Source organism: Grus americana, chromosome 1 (genome assembly GCF_028858705.1).
Source record: "Grus americana isolate bGruAme1 chromosome 1, bGruAme1.mat, whole genome shotgun sequence".
Taxonomy (NCBI): Eukaryota; Metazoa; Chordata; class Aves; order Gruiformes; family Gruidae; genus Grus; species Grus americana.
The window spans coordinates 39,832,254-39,853,555 of record NC_072852.1 but is presented as its reverse complement, the minus strand read 5'-3'; the positions used below and the strand labels follow the sequence as shown (position 1 = coordinate 39,853,555).

At 42.9% G+C, this 21,302-nt stretch overlaps 1 protein-coding gene across 4 annotated transcripts in view; it reads left to right on the top strand.

Moving 5' to 3' along the window:
- Nucleotides 1–21,302, top strand: part of MDM1 (Mdm1 nuclear protein) — a 104,681-nt gene that overhangs the window by 58,283 nt on the left and 25,096 nt on the right. For 2 of the 4 annotated variants that reach the window (XM_054844503.1, XM_054844513.1), the window contains 3 exons: nucleotides 15,515–15,608; nucleotides 19,518–19,688; nucleotides 20,756–20,861. In XM_054844503.1, the coding sequence (XP_054700478.1) occupies nucleotides 15,591–15,608; nucleotides 19,518–19,688; nucleotides 20,756–20,861 (295 nt within the window). In that variant the 5' untranslated portion in view covers nucleotides 15,515–15,590. Of the gene's footprint in view, nucleotides 1–15,514; nucleotides 15,609–19,517; nucleotides 19,689–20,107; nucleotides 20,227–20,755; nucleotides 20,862–21,302 lie in introns of those variants that run through there. The other 2 variants (XM_054844519.1, XM_054844536.1) reach the window with 1 other exon arrangement.

The following is a 21,302-nucleotide window of genomic DNA, read 5'->3' as shown; positions in this document are numbered from 1 at the left end:
TTTTTTTTTTTTTAAATTGATATTTGACATTTCAACCAAGTCTGAAACCTCCAGGATTTAATTGCAGTAAAATCAATGGTACACCAGAAGTAATGAGGTGTGCCTGAATTATCCTGAAATAGATATAATTGCTGTATAACTCCTCCAGCAGGTCCCAGTTTCCCCAGCCACAGTCAGTATCTCATTGTTTGCCAAGAGTAAAGACGTCAGGAGCCAGTGGGACAAAGCATAATTAGCCAGGGTGCTCTTGTTGCCTGTTTTGGTTTTTAATGACATGTAGTGAACAGCATCTGAGAAGAGGAAAGGGTGCTGGAAGATGATGTTGGCTTATTGGTATCCTGAGGGTGCTTCACACTTGAGCAGTGGCGAAGACAAGTGTAATGCCGGGGTGGAGCAAGCACTGGTGCAGAGGGCTTTGTTCACCTCGGGGGTCTGGGTAGAAATTAATGGTGCTCTCATTAGAACTGAGTTTTGACTTTTGCTGCAGTATGGAAAAATCCCTGCTACAGGCCAAGATGAAATGCTCTGTAAATTATCAGCTGCCACCTGTTAGACCCACAGCTCTGAGCCATGGCACTGCACTGAGCTAGGGGACAATAAGTTACCTGGCCAGGGGAGCTGTAAAAGACACGGTGGCTGGGGAGTCTGTCCTCCTAAGGGACTCTGCGGTGCAAGCATCTCTGCTCAGGATTTCTTGCTGCATGATCTCTGCTGCCTGCCTTTCTCCTGGAGAGAAACACGCCTAAGATGTGGTGAATGCAGGCTGGAGGTCTTCCACTGCCTGAGGATGCCGGACTCCATACCTCCTCTGCTGGAGACCAGCAAGACACCAGTTTCAACTTATTTTACTGCACCGCCTCCTCTATTGCAGAGGTTCCCTTATACACAGAGTAAATATTCCTTAATGAAGGGCACTCAGCTGGGGAGGCAGGATAAGCAGGCTGAAGGTGGGATTTGATGTGGGTCTTCCTACTGCTGCAACCACTGAGCTACAGAGGCAGCCTCTGTGGCCCCTCGGTGTTGTGGATGAAACTTGTTCCTGAAAGAAAGATAACTTGATAAATTTGTATTAAGCTTGCTTGGTTTTGGTTTTGTGGGTTTTTTTGTTGGTTTTTTTTGTTTTTTTTTTTTTTCTTTTTAACAAATAGATCATTTACAAGCCCAGGGAGAAGTAATGGGGATACACAGTCATCTGGACTTCTACTAAAAATAATACAAGATAAATTTAGATAATGAGTTCAGCGTGTATATGTTTTAATAGCTTTCCCCTGCTACAGTCTCATACTGGCTCCTATCGTACATCAATGCTTCTTTCAACACATGTAAATAATACACAGGGCACAATTCAAATTCCCACAGAAAGCAACTTGCTTTTAGTTACAAACAGAAATAAATGCAGCAGCAATTGCATAGATCCATTCAGGCAGTATATCAAAAACTGGGCCGAATTCTGCACCTTTTGCTCATGAAAATAATCCTTACTGACTTCCCAACCTCACTGTGATAAACAGGGATAGATTTTCTAAAAGAACTTTATGCTGCAATATATTTCATATTAGCTCCTAATGCCAAAGGCACTTTTAAAACCTTCCATATGTCTAGCTAAAGCATGGTGGATGAGCTCCCTACATTAACAGAGAACATAACCAATCAATTAGTATAAAGACTCTCTCTCTCTCTCCATAATCACCTGACTTTTAGTCATACATCATCTAACTCCAGTACTACTAACGCAAGACTTTTTTAATAGCCTATATTTGTCAACGAGGCCAAGATTTCAATGCAAGTCCCCTGTATCTATCAGCGTAACTTACAAAAGCAGCTTGTCTAAAGTTCTCAACAGTGGATAAAAATTTGAGACATAAGTTTAAATATGCTATATGCCTCTGAGTGGTGAGCTGGGCCCACTCTTTGGACTTATTAGAGAGTCTGGCCATGCCTACGTTGCCCAAAGAAGCAGAGCACAGTGCGTTTCACGTGGCCATGTGCAATGTTTGCTCCCTGCAGGGACCATCTTAATTCACAAGAGTCACTGAGCACCATCATGTAACAACAGTCTCCACTCCACAACAGTTATTGCTAATTTAAACTTAAACTTATGGTGTGGTCATTTTTTGTTGCACTTGCAAGTTGCACTTGAACAATGTGTGAAGAAAATAATTTTCAGGCAGGCCTTCTTGAGTATTAGTGGCCAAGGCGACAAGGGTACCAATAATAGCATAACCCTTTGCTTCTGCCTTTGGATCTAAGTGATTGGGCTGTGAGACATCTCCCTTCTTCTCACAGGACCATTATTTTGTTCCATTGTGTTCTCTATTTCTATTGATGATGCCCCACTTCCTAATCTGGGAATCAGTTAAGAATGAGCTGGTTGGGGTGATGATAGAATCATAGAATCATAGAATGGTTAGGGTTGGAAGGGACCTCAAAGATCATCTAGTTCCAACCCCCCTGCCATGGGCAGGGACACCCTCCACTAGACCCCATTGCCCAAAGCCCCATCCAACCTGGTCTTGAACACTTCCAGGGAGGGGGCATCCACAACCTCCCTGGGCAACCTGTTCCAGTGCCTCACCACCCTCACAGTAAAGAATTTCTTCCCAATATCTAATCTAAATCTACCCTCTTTTAGTTTAAAGCCATTGCCCCTTGTCCTGTCACTACATGCCCTTGTAAACAGTCCCTCTCCAGCTTTCCTGTAGGCCCTTCAGGTACTGGAAGGCTGCTATAAGGTCTCCCTGGAGCCTTCTCTTCTCCAGGCTGAACAACCCCAACTTTCTCAGCCTGTCCTCATGGGAGAGGTGCTCCAGCCCTCTGATCATCTTCATGGCCCTCTTCTGGACTCACTCCAACAGCTACATGTCCTTCTTATGTTGGGGCCCCCAGAGCTGGACACAGTACTCCAGGTGGGGTCTCATGACAGTGGAGTAGAGGGCAAGAATCGGCTCCCTTGACCTGCTGGTCACGCCTCTTTTGATGCAGCCCAGGATATGGTTGACTTTCTGGGCTGCAGGCGCACATTGTTGGGTCATGTTGAGCTTCTTGTCTACCAACACCCCCAAGTCCTTCTCCTCAGGGCTGCTCTCAATCCATTCCCCACCCAGACTGGAGTTGTGCTTGGGATTGCCCCGACCCATGTGCAGGACCTTGCACGTGGCCTTGTTGAACTTCATGCAGTTTGCACGGGCCCACCTCTCAAGCTGTCCGATCCTTTGCAACAGCATGGCTTCTTCCAAAGTACTTTATCTGGACAAAGCACACTAAAGAGTTTACTAGCAGAAGGGGGCTTTCAGTGGGAAACTGTGACGCAGAAGTAGTGTATGCCTCTCTCCTTCACCTTGGTCTAAACCTACATCTTCAGGGGTTGATCTTGTCCACATGAGGATGGCTGCTGTTGACTTCAGTGTGACTAGGTATTAGAAACATGCAGAGGGGATGATACAAGAAAGTGCTTCACAGCCAGTCTGCATGGAAAGAATTTGAAATACCAGCTGCAAGCTCAGGGAGAAGAAAGATGCAGATGTTGCATTTTCTCCATTTAGAAATAGGTGTCCAAAAATCAATATTCTTTATACATAGCTCTGAAATATGCTGCCTAAGGTGTCTTGGACTCTACAGTGATGTGTGTCCTAGAAATCTGATCAATACAACATCTGCTCCAAAGGTCTACCTTAGTCAAAACAGGTATAACTCCTGACTCCTCAGAACATGGGCAGCTCCTGCAGAAAGTAAGCACAGACAGAGTCTCCCATCAAGTGTGCTTATTGGGAATAACATTTCAGGTACAGTTTGCCTGCTAACCCACTTATCGTAGTAAGTTCTGCAAAGATCAGACCTGTCTGGGAGATTTTTTATATGAAGCAGAAAATATATGCTCAATGCAGCAAACTTTGATGATAAATGTACGCTATATTGCTTCATTTGAATGTATGTTTGTTCTTTTTCTCCTCAAAACCTAAATTCATTGTGTAGGTATATGTAATAAATACAGCAATTTGATACAGTAACTTTCCTAGTACCTCTTGTTTTCTAATACTACCTTATACATTTTTCAAATTGAAATCTGGTGGGAAGCAGTGAGGCAGAGTTTACAGATTAACTGCTATGAAGGCAATGGAATATTTCTCAGGCATTCCCAAAAATATTTCCATGTTCAGAGGAATTCCTTTTATCTTGAAGCTGATATTGTACCAGAACATTGGCCATTTTATGCCATTTTTATTCATGTTCATCCGATCACCAGCTTTCCTAGGAAACCCACGCTTAACACTTGGGGCTAGATTTGCTAGACCTGCAGAAATCATGGAGACTGAACCTGTGGGAGGGCACTCATGTAAAGCTTTTCTGACCCCTTAGGTTTTGGGTGAGGTGGACTAATATAGATAGTCATCTTCCTACGCCAAAGAAAAAAAACCATGCTAAATATTCACATACCTGACACAGTTGTCAGAGAGAAGCAGAAGAGGAATTTCAAAATTCACCACCGATCCCAACTGGAAGTACACAAACCCCAATTATTTCTACAGTACTGCTTCCTTTATAAAAAAACATTGACATCTGAACTCAATTAAAACCAAATCTGATCGGAGCAATCAGTTCAAAGGAAGGATTCCTTTACCATCAGTTGTATTTATGGACACTGATTAGAAATGTTCTGTGTATGCTTGGGATCTCCTTTCAGTTAAATATCTCCTTCCTTTAATTCAGACCTTTAATTCAAGATCTTGGCACTACCAGCATACTGGGCAGTGACAGTCCCACAATGGCAAACCCCAAGCCTTGGTACTGGAGGGAATGTCTGGTAGAAAGGAGACCATTTCTGTTAAAAAATACGGTTTTAGATGTACTTTTTTTGAGGGGGTGGAGAAACAGCCTGTCCAAAAGCACCATTCAAATGCAGCATGGCACCACTTAATACTTTTATATAATACATAAGCAAGATGGTATAGTTTGAAAAGAGTATCTGTGACTTTAAAGAGCCATTCTGTTCTCAGGAACTAAGGCAAATGCATTTGTTTTTTTAAAAAGGTTACCCTTAATGACCCTGTGGGGAAGCTATTTCTGAGAGGGGCATAGTTGAATGCAGTGCTATTATTCCTGACAAATTAGTCATATTGCATCATCAACACGAAACAATGAAACCAAAGAGTCAGGGCCCTAATTTGCTGTCACGCATGCTGGTGTAACTCCACTGGGCCTGATTTTCTGGCACGCCCAACCTGGGAAGAGAAGTCTTGGAAATGCCGGTTATAGCCCGAAGACCACTCCGCTTTCCTGAGGAGCGGGTGTCCCACTGGACTGGATAGCAGCTGGGATGGGAGCACAGCGGGCTCGGCCACCTCCCTCCCCGCCTTTCCTCTTCCCGTGCGCCAAGGGATGCGTGGCAGCTCGATGCCGGCCAGGAGCTCCCCAGGGAGAGGGCAGCCAGCTCAGGAGACTGGCTGTTTCCCACCTCCCTTTGTAGTACCGGGCTGATGCAAAGCAGGGAAGCAAATATTGAATCAGACGGAATCACTCCCCTTTCCTGGAATAAAAGAGTTGTAGAAGCCCATAGTTTCTTACGCCTGTTGAAAAGTAAGAAAGAAATCAGTACATTTTGGTAGAGTTTGAAGAAAGATGCCTTTCTACTCTGTTCAAATAATACAATGGTCTGTGTCCTGATTGACCTTTGCAGTATTAACATTTTAAAAACATATTTTTAATTAAAATAGGCTGGAACAAATTTCCGTTCTCGGTCCTGGATTGCGCCAGAGTTCACATGTGGGTTTCTTTTGCAAACCAAATCAAAACATTGAAGACCAAATACACGCACTTTGATTCAAGCTGTGCTGTCAGTGAGGTTTCCAACAAACGCTACATTTGACAAAGTGTGGAGCTACTTCAGATTTCCATGCAGAGAATTAAGATCAAAATCTGCCCTTGACATTTGAGCCTGCCTCCAGTTTAGATCAGGAGTTTTGACTCTGATCTATACTTAAGACTACAATTTCATTCTGTTTCTGCTATCAAAAAAAACTTCTCCTGTGCTCTTTTTAGCATCTTTGGAACTTTATGCTTGTGTATAAACTGTAGAGTAAAAAAGTAAAATTAGTAACTAAAATAGCAGGAACATGATCTACTAAGCATCATCATCTGAGCAGCTCTTTCCCCTTCCCCCACATGCCAGCTTGTTCCCAAGTATTAAATCACATCGTGAAGGCTGCCCTACAAAAAAGCACCCGAGGAAAGCAGCTGGAGTGCGCTGGGGCCAGTTTCATCTTTAGGTGTGTATTCGTAACCGTGGCAGATGAGGGTGAGAAAGCTACATGGGCAGGGAAGCAATTGGAAGTAATCACAAAACAGACTTGCATAAGTGAAACGATGCATACAAGTAGTCTTTGGAGATTAAAGATATTTGGGTTGGGAGAGGAGTTTTAATTGGAATTGACCTTGTAAAACTTGCTCCCTTATGGTCAGGCTTATAATCATGGGTGGGCTGGCTGATCTATTTAAATATGCCTGGTTCACATTAACCACCCAGTTTTTAGATGCTTGGTGGTATCACAGGGAACAAATGACAGCGTTTGAATATTGATCCAGCGTGCTAGCAGTTAATGGAAACAAGTACAGATGTTTTGTGTAGCACCTCAGACAGCACTATCGTGCAATGTTTCGACATAAGAAAACACTTTCCTTCAGGAAAATAAAATACTCATAATTTGACTGCTGCTACTAGGACAACAGATTTCCAGTTGTTGATCTCTCTCTCTATATTTTTATAAGCAACAGACATTAGAAAAAAAAGATCTGATAAGCAGAGAGATTCTCCCAGCAAGAGTTGGTCAAAATTAGTTCCTTTGATTGTAACACAGATCCAAATGCGATAGGCCCAACAATAACAGATAAGCTGTTTTGCTCAGGAAAGCTGTGCAGAAAAGAAATACTGTATTTTTTTGCACTCTGGGTGGGGGCATGTGAAAGGCTGGGCTGGAAAGGGGCAAAGCAGATTTTTGTGAAGAAGTCCAGGGCTGCACTTTTCAGGCTGTAGCTGCAAGGATGAGTGCCTCTCCCTAACTCTTTTGGTGCTCTGAAATAGCACACACAGATAGTCTGTGAAATAGCCTAAATTCCAGCCTCATTAGAAAGAAGAGCGTGAATACTGGATGCCTTGAATTTGCAGAGTTTTGATTGTATGTCCCTGATGTGAGCTGGTAGGCTCATTCTTTTTTTATTTATTTTTTTTTTTAATTTATTTGACAAATACCAAGTCCCAGTCCCTCACTCTCTGCCTTTGCAGGTACTGTTTCAAGGTTTGCTCCCTGGGCTGTTCCCCTGCATTGGCTGTGCTCCTGTAGCTGCCATGGGACAGGGCGAGACCAAGCTCTGACCACAAAACAGGGGAAAAGGCTGGTGAAGCATCTCTACATGAGCAGAAAGCTTGCTCCAAGCAAAGGCCCTCGAGCAAGCTTCTGCCCCTGTGCAAGCTTCAGGGCTTCTGTGGCTATTAATCATGTGCTTCTAAGTGCTGTCCGCAATAAAGTTGTAGTTAAATTGCATGTAATTGACAAGTGCAAGTAAACTGCAGTCCTTCTCAGGCAAGGGACTTACACAGTGAGAATTCACATAAGTGCTTTAGAAACGTTTGAGAATTGTTGACTCAAACTTGTGCTGATGAAAAATTAGGTTTTGGCAAAATGAGGATTTTCTCAGAAAATCTGCTTTCCTCTATGTTATATCTAAAAGAACATTTCCCTTTTTTTAACTTGTTGGCCAAAACTGAGAACTTTCTTCATTTTCTGCCAAAAATCAAGTTTCCTGTAAGGAAACTCTTTCTTACCCCTGCACGCAGTTTCTGACTAGCTTCACGTGTATAACCTCCGTCACTGTAGCATCACACTTCCAGGAAATCAAACCAACTTCACATCTGACATGAATGACTCAGGAACTTTTATATAAGAGTAATGTATTAAAACATGCTGTCTGTATAATAAAAGGGAATTTGTAGAAGTATTTTTAAATAAATAGTCTCTGATCTTTGCTTTCTGCAATCTCAGACTCCCTTAAAATCCGTTGACATGCCTTGGATTTTTTTTCAGCCACTCTTCTATTGCTAACCTCTGCGCAGGCTTTCAAAGTGGATGCTGTCCAGAAATCCTATTACAATAAATTTACTGTATTAAAAAAATCTGAAGAGGAAATAAGATATGGTCATATTATTAAGTCTGGCTGTTAACCATTGCCAGACTTTCATCCAGCCCTTTGTTTATTGTCAATTTATCCTGCACTTAATCCCATTTAAAGCATAGGTGCTTTAGTACAAGGACCTTACATTTTCTTTATTTTGAGTGCTTTCTGCATATATGATACCACATTTAAAGCACATATTCTCTCTATTTAAAGTGCTTTCCACATCTCTGATTCTGTAGAAATAAAAAATTGTTACAAAAGCTTAACCAAGAGTTATGAGCCTAACTAGAACATATTTCTGTAGCTCTCAGTCTCCTTTGTTGTACACAGTGAGGGCAGCTTTCCTATATTTTAAGAGATTTATTATCTTATTTATCTAAAAATGCTGCTTAAAGTACTGGATTAGATATTAGCAAATTTAAATAAAAAATTGTCAGTATATTAGAGTGTATATCCCTGAAGAAATCTTGAGGATCACTTGCTTTAACCAGCAGTATCTCAGGATTCCTAATACTTACTTGGAGAGAACCAAGGCTTCCAGATTGACATCCGGCTGAGAGGACGCCATGAGAGTAGCTCTCCTCAGACCTGCAGTGCAGTGTCAGCGCTGCCCTGGAGGTGAAGCAGTGCTGAGACACTTCAATTTCCAACCTTGAGGTCTACAAGCAAGGTTGCACTGAGTGAGCTGTGTGGCCATGGCCAGAGGGAATGGGACAACAACGGCAGCCAGCTAGCCTCATTGTTATGATGCAGTCCTAGCTGTCCACATCACTGTAGCTCCAAGTGGGGAAAAAAAAAAAGTGTGTGCTTTAAATACCTGGCTGCAGAAATGCAGAAAAAAGTTATTAGTAGCAATGGATTTTCATTTTGGCTGGGGGCAGGAGGCAACACAGCAGTTCTGTTCGAAACACATCCTCCTTGCCCTGTTATCGAGAAGACCGTTGTGCAAACCAGAATGAAGTGGGCTTTACAGACGGATCCTGTGCTGATGGCTAGCGTGGCGGTGGTAGTCTTTTCACTTACTGGATGGCAGCTGTTCAGCAAAGCATTCAATGTTTCAGCATTTTTTTCAGACATGTTTTCTGCCGCATCAGGTTCGTGCCACCTAGTGGTGACAGTCCCACGGTGCCGCATCCCAGTGGTGACGCAGATGGTGATTTTCACATCTCTTCATGAAAAACAATACTAATCAGAGTATACTTTCAAATGATAAAGCACAATGTCCTAGGTTATTAATCAGTACCCTGGAGATGCTCACTTAAGTTTTGTCTTTCACCTCCAAACTGCACATCAGCCCTTGGAAGACTGCAGATGATATCCTGGACTTCGGTGAAAGAAAATGCCAAAGGCAAGCGTTAACATCTGTAAATTTGCCTGCCCACTCCGGCTGGCCTCTGCCTGGGTCTTGAAGCCAGAGGCAATGTGGTAATAAAACAGAAGAATAGAGACGTGCTTCACTCGGGCAGTTCTCACACATTGCCACTTCATCTGCCCAAGTCATCACACAGTTGTCAACAGGCCATGCATTGCCTGGAAGCCCTAAAAGGTCTATCTTAAAAAAAAAAAAAAGTTTCTCAATACCTTAATTTAACTCATCTTGTATTTCACTTTGATTTATGATTATTGTCTAAACTTAACCCAGAAAAGATCGGCTTAACAACCAGTTGTCAGCTAACCTGCAGTAAATTTTAAATTAAAATTCCTCCATTTGTCTTTGTTCAATGACATTTTCAGCCTCACTTAAGCAAAGTACTTTTGAAGATTTCTCATCTTTTTGGGCGTACAATTTAATTCAGGGAGGGAGGAAAAAAAGACAACATCTATCCACATTGCAGCACTGGAATTGTACCAGGAATGAATCTGGACCAGCAGATTTATTGACCAAAACACAACAGAAGAAATTATTGACTTCAATCTTTCTTCATTGAGTAAGCCACAGAACAGACTGCAGTTTTAATGAAAGTGGAAAATTTCTGGTATTGTGCATTCATGTGCAATTTAATGGATTCAGGCCAATACTGAAAAGAAAGTCAGCATTCAAGTCTTCAGAGAAACCGTCGTGCCATAAAATCTGCATTGTCCCCATTCAGAGATCAAAGACTCAACTTGCCCTGGTGAGGAGGTAGGAAGCAATCTGAAACCCTGAGTGGCTTCACAAGTCACTCCCCAGGAGCACAGAAAATAACGGTGCTTCTGCACTCTTTTCTGGAAACTGTTAGGAGATTAGCTTTAAATTAATACTGGGATCCTCTATGAGTTCTTCTGACAGAAGCTGTTGATAAAAGTTCTTGTTAATACGTAATCCATAACCTTTACTCCAGCACCTCAGTAGCTGGTCCCACTCTCTGTGATGTGGGGTTGCCGCTCTCTTTTTCTGCAGTGCACCCTTCTTCCAGCAAGCCTTTCTGCCATTGGGGTTAGTCAAAGTGCCCAGAAAGCAAATACAACTTCTGAGTCTAATAGAAGTGGTACTGCGCCAATAAAGGCTTTTAGGCATTTTATCAGTGCTTTCGGTCTTCAGTGAGTGTCGGGGGGGAGCAAGTGCAGATGTAAAAAGATGAGGAGGAAAATCACTTGGAAGACCTGCTGCATTAGAGTTACATTTTAAAGTAAGGACAGATGCAGCACATTATGACAGAAACCAGTGTTACTTTGTCTTTAACAGCAAACTGTTTATCTGAGGATGACTATGTCTGGGAGGGAGATAATGCTGTAAGCAGAAAAAAAATAATCAAACAGTAATCTCAAATAATTTTTCTAAGCTTGAAAAGGCATCAACTTCACAGAGACTGCCAGCATGAGCCATGCTTAAAGGAGAGACCCAAAATGGAGAGGAAACCAAAAATACCCATTTTTTCAAGCAAGACCAATATACCAGCTGTGCTAATGCAATCAAGCTGGATTGCCTTCTTGGATCCTGTTGCTACTGTTCAATTAACATGTCAAATGATTTTCAAACTTCTTTCTGATATTATTTCTACAAAGTCTAATTTCTGATAAGACCAGAGCAGACTGAGACTGTCCTGTTTCTTTTATTCCTCTCCCCCCTGCCAAAAAAAAAAAAAAAAAGGTAAATGTTTGGGAAAATTTGAAGCTTTTCAATTGGAAAATTTAGACTTTTTTTCATGAGGTGATTGCACATGAAATATTTAACTTCCATATATTTCCACATAATATTGTATCCATCAGAGAAAATACTCCATGGGAGGTTAATGCCACATTGGAGCCTATATGTGGATACATAGCTAAGTATTTACTACTACTACAGCAATGCTTTGTCCCGGACGGTTTTCGCCAAGTAAAAGGTGGGATATAGTTTACTGCTTGCCTTGGTGGCCCCAACAGTTTTGCAAATGTGTGATAATTAGTCACCAGTAGCCTGTCTTTACCATGCTGCTACGGTGGAGACTGGGCAGTCAGGGAGGTATTCACACATGAAAAAAAATAAACGAGGACCAATGGGATATTCTGAAAATGTTAACCCTACTTTGTCATATGTGCTAATCCAAACTCAAATTGAAACTTCCAGCATAAGTCAGACAAAAGAATGAGTTTTTTCCTACACATTCTATTGTAAAATTGATATTTAAAAATCTACGTACTACTCACATGGCTTCTTTCCTGCAACTTTTACATCTTGGTGGGGAAGAAGTGCTTTGTTCTGTTGAGAGCATTTCAACTTGGTTATGCTACCAGAAGTGGTGGAACACCTGCCTGAACTAACCTTTAAAAACAGTTAAGTGCCACCACTGTTGGTTTTAACTCACTGTGATATTGCTCTTTACGTTAATGCTTTCACCATCCCTGTCTTTAGAACAGGACTGCTCTTCCTCCTCTTGAGGTCATCAGGAATGTTGCTTCTTATGTCAGTGCGACTTTCTGGACATGATAGTTACAACTTTATCTCTTCACTGGACATTGCAATTGTGGGCTGGATTTTGACAGCTCGCTCCAACTGATGATGGTGAGACCCAGAACATCTGCACGTGGGGAGGTATACATTTCATTCACAAAACCTGGTGCTGCCATTCCAGATTTCAGATTAAAAAACTACAAAATATATTCAGATTCTACCTGGGTCAGTCTGTTTGCTTCAGAAAAAGCTTTGCCAGAATTCACAACTACAGACTGCTCCCGTGAACGATACAAGCCACTGCTCACATGGGCCAAGTTCAAGCCACTGACTAGAACATAAAAGGTTATATACTACATAATCCTTTTTAGATCTCTTAGCAGAGATGATCAGCCAATGACCCTGTGTCTAGATCTGGCCTGCAAGGCAGTTAATCTGGTCTGTGGAAAGAAAAGAGATACCTTCAGCAGACCGTACCTCTGAGGCTGCTCCATTGATTTCAGTGGGAGCTACTTACAAGAAGGAAATTGCAGGAATTGGTTCCAGCTACTGTCATGGAAAGAAAAACCCTAATGAAATTATCTTTGGAAGTGTACCACTGCAAGTCAGGTATTTTGACATGAATCCAACGTATCATATTTAATTGCATATATTTTCTAAAAGCTGTTAAGTACTGAAGGCTCTGGTTTATCTGAAATTCAAAAGGCATCCAAGACGAAATTAAGTGAAACTTGGCTTTTGGGCACTGAGACTGAGCAGCTGCGATAAGGACCAGATTGCTGGTTGGGTGGCATTTTCCTTTCCAACAATATTGGGAACTTTAGATTTTGCTACAGATTGAAAGAAAATATTAGAAAGCATGGTGTTTGTGCAAACCAGCTGTAAACACAGCAAGGCCCACTGTGCCTATTTTGTAAAGTCCCTGAGAGCATCCCCTCACCGGGAGGTCTGGCTGCTAGGGCTCGGGGGTCCCTGCCTGAGCAACAGCTCCTGCTGTGCCCGCGCCCGGCCTCAGCCCATCCCCAGTGGTGGCTTTCCTTTAGCTGGGAAAGCCCGGAGTCAGGATCAACCGCACAAGTCTTGCGTTCAGCAAATCCCACTTAGCAAGTCCACAAAGAGCAACAGGGACCACCGGGCCTCTTCCCAGGATCACCAGGGGTAGGGCCAGGCTCGACCTGTAGCTCCACACCTGCACCCCATGCAGCAGACCCAAAGACTGATGCTGTCTTCAGCCAGGGATGGATGAGGCCCTCCAGGAACACCCTCAGGTTGCTCAGTTTCTCTGGTGGGCGTTATCTGGAGGAAATAATTTTCTGAAGAAACTCAAGACACATGTGTCACAGAGATGTCATATCTGCCTTAGAAGGGACTTCAGGATTCTTGCAAACCGCTTTTTACACAAAACTCTATTAGAATGGTGTCCCGTGGGGCTGCAGACAGGGAAGGATGTAGGAAACAGCTGCCCTGGTAAATATTAGATTTCTTTGTGCTCATATGTATGCCAGACAGAAGAGAGGCTGAGGCAATTAAGAACCTCAGTTTCAGTAAGGACATGCTGGCAAGACCATTTAGATTTGATTTGTGTGGTATTGGATCACCTACCAGTCCAAACGGATGGGGCAGGAGCACATGATGGCACTTCTGGTGAATTATACAGAGTACACAATTTGGTATTTATTCTGGCTTTATATTGTCTGGGGGGAACTGGCAATATCTAGTCTGGCATAAAACTGGCAGGGCATTGACAGAATATACTCAAACCAATATAAATCGGAATGCTTTTTCAGCACCTTCAAATCATGTGCCTGTGGTACTTTGCACCGTAAGGCTGCAGTGTTTTGGTATTCAGTGCCCTAAAACATTCTCGTGTATTGCCTAACATAATCCCAACTGAAAAGCTGAGCTGCAGTAACCAAAGGCTTATGCAGTGTTCAGAAGCTCTTGTCCTTGTGAACAGCCCGTCAGAACCAGGTATGCAGTAAAACAGATTCCTTGCAATACCTAAATACAGCTGAGAGACATATTTACAACCAGCTGCTGTGTGTGCCTACTGCAGACAAACGGCAGGAGAACAAGGAGCTATTCAGGCTGGCGGTAGTCCAGGACTACGAGATCCTGCCTACTTGCAGATTTGTGTTGGACTATCTACTGAGGGCAGTTAGAGCAGGGCTTATTCAGATGTGCTGCTTACTATATTTACTGGCAGTCTTTGAGGGGAGACAAGTTTCTAAATCTGGCTTTCACAGACTTTTAAAAGCCAGGTACCATCACTGGCAGGGACACCGGTGGCAGCAGAGGTGGTGGCCACTGCTAGTGACAGCAGGTCCTATACCTGGCTGCAAAGTATACATACTTGAGGAGAATGCATGAACACAATTTGGGATCCTCTCTGCTATGCTACTATAATCAGTGCCTTCAAATCACCTTATTAAAAGGCACTGGAGCTAGTCAAGTAATTGTGTGCATCAAATCTAGTCTTCCTAGACACAATGCAGCTGGCACAGTAATATCTAACAATTTTTCAAGTTTGTGGATAAATGTAGGTTTATATATGTAACTGCTTTGGAGCATTATTCTTAATCCTGTGGGCTGGCAGCAGTCAGGACGGAAGAGGCACCCACTGAGAAAGGCTGACGAATCAAAGTCTGGTCTGTGTTTAGTATAGGTATATTATCAAGCTGTACCAGTGAAGGCTTGCCATCTGCTGATATTGTGTTTAACAAAAAGTGAAAACAAGAAGAACAAGGACATTTGCATTGCAGTTACTGGAGGGTTAATGGATAAAACATCAGGTAAAATAGTTGATATGACTCAGAATTTTGAGAACCACTACACTTCATAAAAATAATTCTGTGTATCTCTGCAACAGAAAGCCATCACCATAAACTGCTGTGGTGACCCAAGAAATTGGCAAAAGCCAGATGCATACTGGAATATGCAACTTCCTGTCCAGATCCCGCCAGTAAGGGAGAAAGGGGGTAACAAGCTGTTCAGATCTGTCTGGAGCCAGCTACCCCTGGTACCTACAGCAAATGAGTTCATGATAATGAGGGGGAATATATCATCTATGCAAATGCCACTGATGGCTTTTCCTGCAGCTGAGTGCCAAAGTCGCTTCCCTTTTGATCATATTGTCACCTTCCCAATCTGTCTTCAACACTGTTACAGCTACTGGTACAGTGTATTTCAAGCTATTAATAATGTCTCTTTCAATATTTGTACTATAAACCACAGCATTTTTACATACTTTTTTTTTTCCAAATATGACTCTATTGCATTATGATCTTTGTAATAGAGAACAGCTAAGATACAGATATTAGCACAGATGACAGACACCATGGCAAAGTGCACTGACAGATCACTACATCCAGAGCAAGAACAATTTTTTGAGGTTCCTTTACCACAATGTTGCCAGATGAAAAAAAAATGTGCCTCTCTGTTGACCTAGACATACAAAATCAGAACTTCTTGCAACATTTTCACTCTGTCCTACAGGGCTGTTGAAATAGCCTTCTGTCTGAACACCTCCTGAAGGACATTGCCGAGTGCCAGGGAAGAGGGAGAGCTGCTCATGTTTGGATTCCAAAAGGTAAAGGACAATCTTCTTTGGATAGTGTGGTCAATTCCCACTCCCTTAATGAGCCTTCCCTTCTAAATGGCTATGTGTCTGTTAGAGTCAGCATCACAGAAATGTGATTTGTTATTGATGTATGTATATAGCTCCAATAGTGTGATAGCAGATTATTGTTACAGATGGCATGCAGAGTAAAGAAAGAAATGAAAAGAAAAATGACAAAAGTTTCATTTAACAGAAAGTTCATCATGTCTCTTACAAAACCTTTTCTTAATACATCATAGAGAGTTTTGGCCGTCTAGCAGATGGCCCTCCATGGTGACTATTAGCCTTTTCTCCTTCCCTTTTTAAGTTGAACTGCATTACCTTGCCAACACAGCTGAGCCCACCAACCTGAGCAGTGAGATACCCGAGGCCAAGCTCATGTTTCCATTGTTATGGTGCAGTTACCAATGCATCAGACCCAGGATTACACACATCCTGCCAACAGGAGTTACTCCCTAAGGGGTTGTCATAACAGATTATTTATGCCAACATTGCACAATTTTGCTACTGCAGTGTGTAAATCTTACACCTTTAAAAACAGAAAGGAGATTATTTCCACATTATGAACAGTCATGTAGACTGGTAACGAATGAGTGTGTAGAGCTGCACAAATATCACTAAGTAATGCCCTGTGCTTCCTAGAGAAACAGAGATCACTATTGTTTATAGCTACAAGTTCGGTGTATGCTTCTTTGCTGAAGGATGAACAGCTGTGGTTTCACTGTGCTCTCCAGGCAAACATTAGATCAAAATTAGATCAAAATGACACATGGTCTCCTACTTTCCTTTTTCTTCTAGTGTAAGAAATGAAGTTAGCCACTGTCGCCCTTGCATCAGCTACACACATTTGAGATACTTTGTTCTGTTTCTGAACTTGAATTCTATACTTTTAAAAAAATATCTTGTAGTTTTATACTCAAAATAAGCTCATGAGTAGCAGATACCAGACTATAGTTAGGAATCTCTTCTTATCCTCACTTTAGAGATGGAGGAATGACAGAAAGGCCAGGGATGCTGATTTCAAAAGTGATCTGATTTAAGACACTTTGGAGTTTCAGGATCACCCTGGGTTACCATGGAAGCTGACAGTCCTTGGCTATGGAAAGCTCTGCAGTATGTGTCTGGCCTTGGGTGGGTAAAAGATGAAGTTCTCAAAGGCAGCAGTCACTTTTGACAGTGTTTTGCCCTAAGAGATAGTGCACAATGCACAAAAAAGTGGATGGTGGGCTGAGAATTGGACCTGTCTATCCACATTTCATGTTCATTTTATGACCTCTTTTACGGTTGGAAAGATGAACTACATAGGCTTCTCTGCAATTCAGAATGAAATCATATCAGACGGATGGACTAGTTTAAGATGATAACAGCTAATGCTTTTGCCAAGCTCAAGAACCATTACTGAGGTATAAAGCCAGGATATCGTTGAATTCAGATTCCTGTAAGCAACAAAACGCTGTCCTTTAGTGACTGCTGGATCAGCTCTGTAACTTGAAAAAGGGACTGAAATGAGTAATAAAATTAAAGTAGTTTTAACACTGCAGTTTCTAAATGCGTTGTAAAATAAGCTGGAACAAGTTTGCACGTGAAACATTTGCTATTAAAGAGTAAAACCATTGGACTTGAGCCAGGCCAGCTGTGCTACTGCTCCTCCTTTGCTCCTGTACCAGTAGGTGCCAGAGGCTACAGACTCTGGAGGTAGAAAACATGTTTCATTGCTCTCATTTGATTCCCTCAGGCTGACACATGGAGTGGAGTTGACAGGCTTCATGGCAAGCTGTGTCTAGCCTTCTTTGGCTGCAGGGAGGATTGCTGATACATTGTGCTTTGAGTTTTGGCAGGAGACACCATCAATGTTAAAGCAAAAGAAAAGGAAGAGACTTTAGGTTACCGACTCTTTAAGGCAGGGTTGCCTGTGGTATACAAGTTTACAAGCAGAGTGAGAAATGGGTCACAAAAAGGTCTCCATTTAGTTAGATGTAATAGACAGTTAGCTGTTCACAGGCTACAGTTAGCTGCTCACAGTTCAAGTGAAAGACACCCAGGGAAAATCTAACTTAATCAAGCACTTGAAGTCAAGACTCAAGAAGGCTGGTGTCAAGAGACAGAAGAGGTCAAAGATAAAAGTCAGGATATGCAGCAAGATGTAGTGAAGCTAAAAGGCAAACAAATGATGTTAAAAATAAAATATATGGGTCACAAATTATCCATTTGAAACTATACATATAAAAAATAAAAAGAATTTTCATCCATGGTTTAGCAAGAGAAGCCACATCTGTTGATTCATTTGAAGAACAGCAACAAGAAGATCTAAATCTGGAGTAAGTATCAGGCAAAATAAAATACTTATATTTACCTTACAGGAAATAAAGGAGGAGGATGGTCGACTTCTCAAGTGTTACAGAAATGTGAAGCAACTTGAACTCAAACTATTTAAATGTGTTCTGTAGCAACACAAGCTTTAAGTGCTTATTTTTTCAAACAATGGGATCCAATAAATAATACAGACCAGTTACTGAGGGATGCACATTTACATTAGTCCCAGCTAGTTTATTTTCCAGAAAGCTGGAAACAATCTTTTCCTTCTTTTCAGGACCATGAATTTGTGAATGCACTGTAACCTTTCCTACACATGGATCCCTTTTTATGATTTCATTATTTATTCAGCACTCATATGAAAATATTCTTACCAGCCTAAGCATTTTACCATTCTTACATCATAATACCTTGAATAACTGTGTATTCAGTAATGTATATACATTGAAGTGGAAGTAGCTAGTATACATACATCAGCAGTGATAAAGAGCATGATCCAGTGTTTGACGTATTTACTAAAGTGCTTCCTCCACGTCAGCTATTCCTATCTCTTAGCTATAAGGAGAAGATTGAAAATGCAATTTAAATCAATCAATGTATATAGAGGAATGTGAATTCCATTGTTTCAGGATAATTTATTTTGTTTTATCTCAAAAAAAAAAAAGGAAAGACATTGTTAAGAAATATAATATCCTGCATTTCAGGATGGTGTGGTGTCATGTTATGTTTCTGCATTAAAGAATTAAATCCATCTCTGAATCCAGACAGCCTCAAACAATCTATAAATGCATTATTATAGTTTGGTTAATTGGAAAACACCCTAAAAACATACTGAAATTATGTTTGGCCTGGTTTCCATACATATCAAAGAAGAGAGATTCGTGGCAAACCTGGAATCTGTATTTTGAACAAGGAGTTTGCCAGCTGGCTTTTCACATTCTGTAACAAGTTTGCGCATTACTGTAGAAAATGTACTGAACTAGACCTGACTGAACATTATGCAATAAACCATTGTAATAACAAAACAAACTATTTCGTGGACCTAGCAGTTTCAAGTGTAATCAGCAAGCAAATTATAACAAAATTATTGTCTTGATCTTGAAATTCATTACCAAAGATGTGTGAAACTTGGAAACACTATCAATGCAGTACATTTCCTCCTTTTTTTCCCCACTGTTTACGTCGCAGAAGAAAATTTACTCGCAAGTCTTTCATTACAGATTGGTGCTCTCTCCTCCCTCTCATCAACAGTAAAAAATTGTTGCTCACCTTTTATACAGGGTCCAACTGGACCTAAACTCCGCTTAAGTCAGCGGGACTGGCACTGAAACATTCCTCCTGTGTCCGGCAGGGTGCTTTGCAGTCACAGAGGTGACAAAGCCCTTGTTCAAGAAGCTTACGCTGCACTAGAGGCATCATCGACCAGCAATGGGCCCTACTAAGACAGACAGACAGGGTCAGCAGCCACGGGCAAAGGGAGTGCAGATTGCCTAAGCCATTTTATTTACTATAGCCATCTTACCCCTTTTTTTTACCACCCTCTCAGTTCTTTTTAATTCGATACAGTCAAAGAAAGTCAGGATGGAGACTAGCAGTGGGAAGGCAGTCAAAAAAGTGAGCCCTGAGGGAAGATCTGAACAAGGAGGTGGATTAGGATCTCCTGACCACGCAGCGAGGTCAAGTGAGGTGGCAAAGGAGGATCGGCAGCTGGTATGCCATCGCACAGGCTTCAGAAAGGTAAGGGAGCTTATTTTTCCTTTCTTTCAACTCTATTTTCGTACCAACATAATGCTGCATGGGCACGTGGGTTTTTTTAACCAGGCATCCAACATTCTCCTGTCCTGCATTAGCGCCAAGTGCCCCACGCTACTGACTGACACGCTGGCGGGCTCACACGCCTCCCGGTCGTCCTTCTCTAGGTACGCAGTACTGGCGATCTAGCGCCGTTATCCTGTCACAGGTAGGGGAAAAGGCTTTTAATATGGATAACACGCGGCCGCACCCGGCCAACACGGACCCCGAGGGCAGGGCCATGAAGTAGAGCGGCTGCCGCACCCGGCCAACATGGCCCCTCAGCGCAGCGCCGTGAGGGGAAGCGGCGCTGGCCGGGCGCGGGCCGCGGCGTTCCCCTCCCCCCGCTGGGCAGACGCTGCGCAGGCGCCCGGAGAGGCGAGGCGAGGCGGGCCGGGGCGGGTCGGCGGCTTTGCCAGGGGAACGGCGGTGTTGACGGCCGCGGCCCGGCAGCCTGCGCTCCGCCATGCCCGTGCGCTTTAGGGTGAGGCGGCGCGGGGCTGCCTGGGCAGCGGCCCTGGCGGAGGGGGGCGTGCGGCGTGTGCGCCCCGATGGGCCGTGCGCTGTGAGGGCGGGCGGAGCCCCGGGCCTGGGGGGCAGCGGGCCCGGAAGGCCCCGGCAGCCGGCAAAAGGAGGGGGTACAGCTGTTTCTGGGGTGTCACCGGCGAAGCGGGAAAGGGGGGACCCTTGCGCTGAGGAGCGCTGGCTAATAAAGACGGAGTTCAGTCGTGTGGGTGACAGAGGGTTCAGGCTGTATTTGTTCCTGAAAGTTTTTGCCTACTTTTTGGTGCATGAAATTATTCGACGCTGTTTTCATGCTATTCAGAGCGCGATCAAGTAGATTTTGCTCTTTGATGGGGGTGGGTTAGGAAGATGCAGAGCACCCTGCCAGCTTAGCTGTTTCCTGCAGCGGCCTTGTTGGTGTTTTTCCCCTTGGAGATCTGCTACCAACAGCAGCAGTGAAGCAGGATGTGCACAGCTCACTTGACAGACACTTCTCTTGTTTGCTGCAGGGACTGAGTGAATATAAAAGAAACTTCAAGTGGAAAACCCCAGAGTTTTCTAGCCCGTCCCAACAGCAGAAATCCTTGTGGGCAGGACTTCGGTCAGATCAGTTTGGTAAGCGCCCCTGAAAGCTGCCCCCCCTTGATTGCGACTCCTAGCGCTGTCCATGCTGGCTCTGGTGAGGATGAGCCTGGGCTGCAGCAGGACTAGAGAGGTTTGCTGTGAGTGAGTGCACGACCACAGTGAACTGGTAGTGTTTGCGGTTTGTACACTTGATACAGTTAAAACTATATTCTTGGTCATCATTTAGAATATGTTTTTGAATGCCATTTCCTTTCTGGCTACACTGAAACTTTCTATTAATGTTAGTGCTATTTATATAAAATATGAAAAATACGTGGTTTCTGACATGCAGTGTAAGCTGAGTCCCAAACATGAAGCACAGTGTTAACCCATGGTGTGTAGAAGGAGGCATTGGGTTACTTGTGGTGCATGGAATTAGTAAAATTCAGTATTTAAGAGGAGACTAATTTAGGGCAAAGTTTGATACAAAGT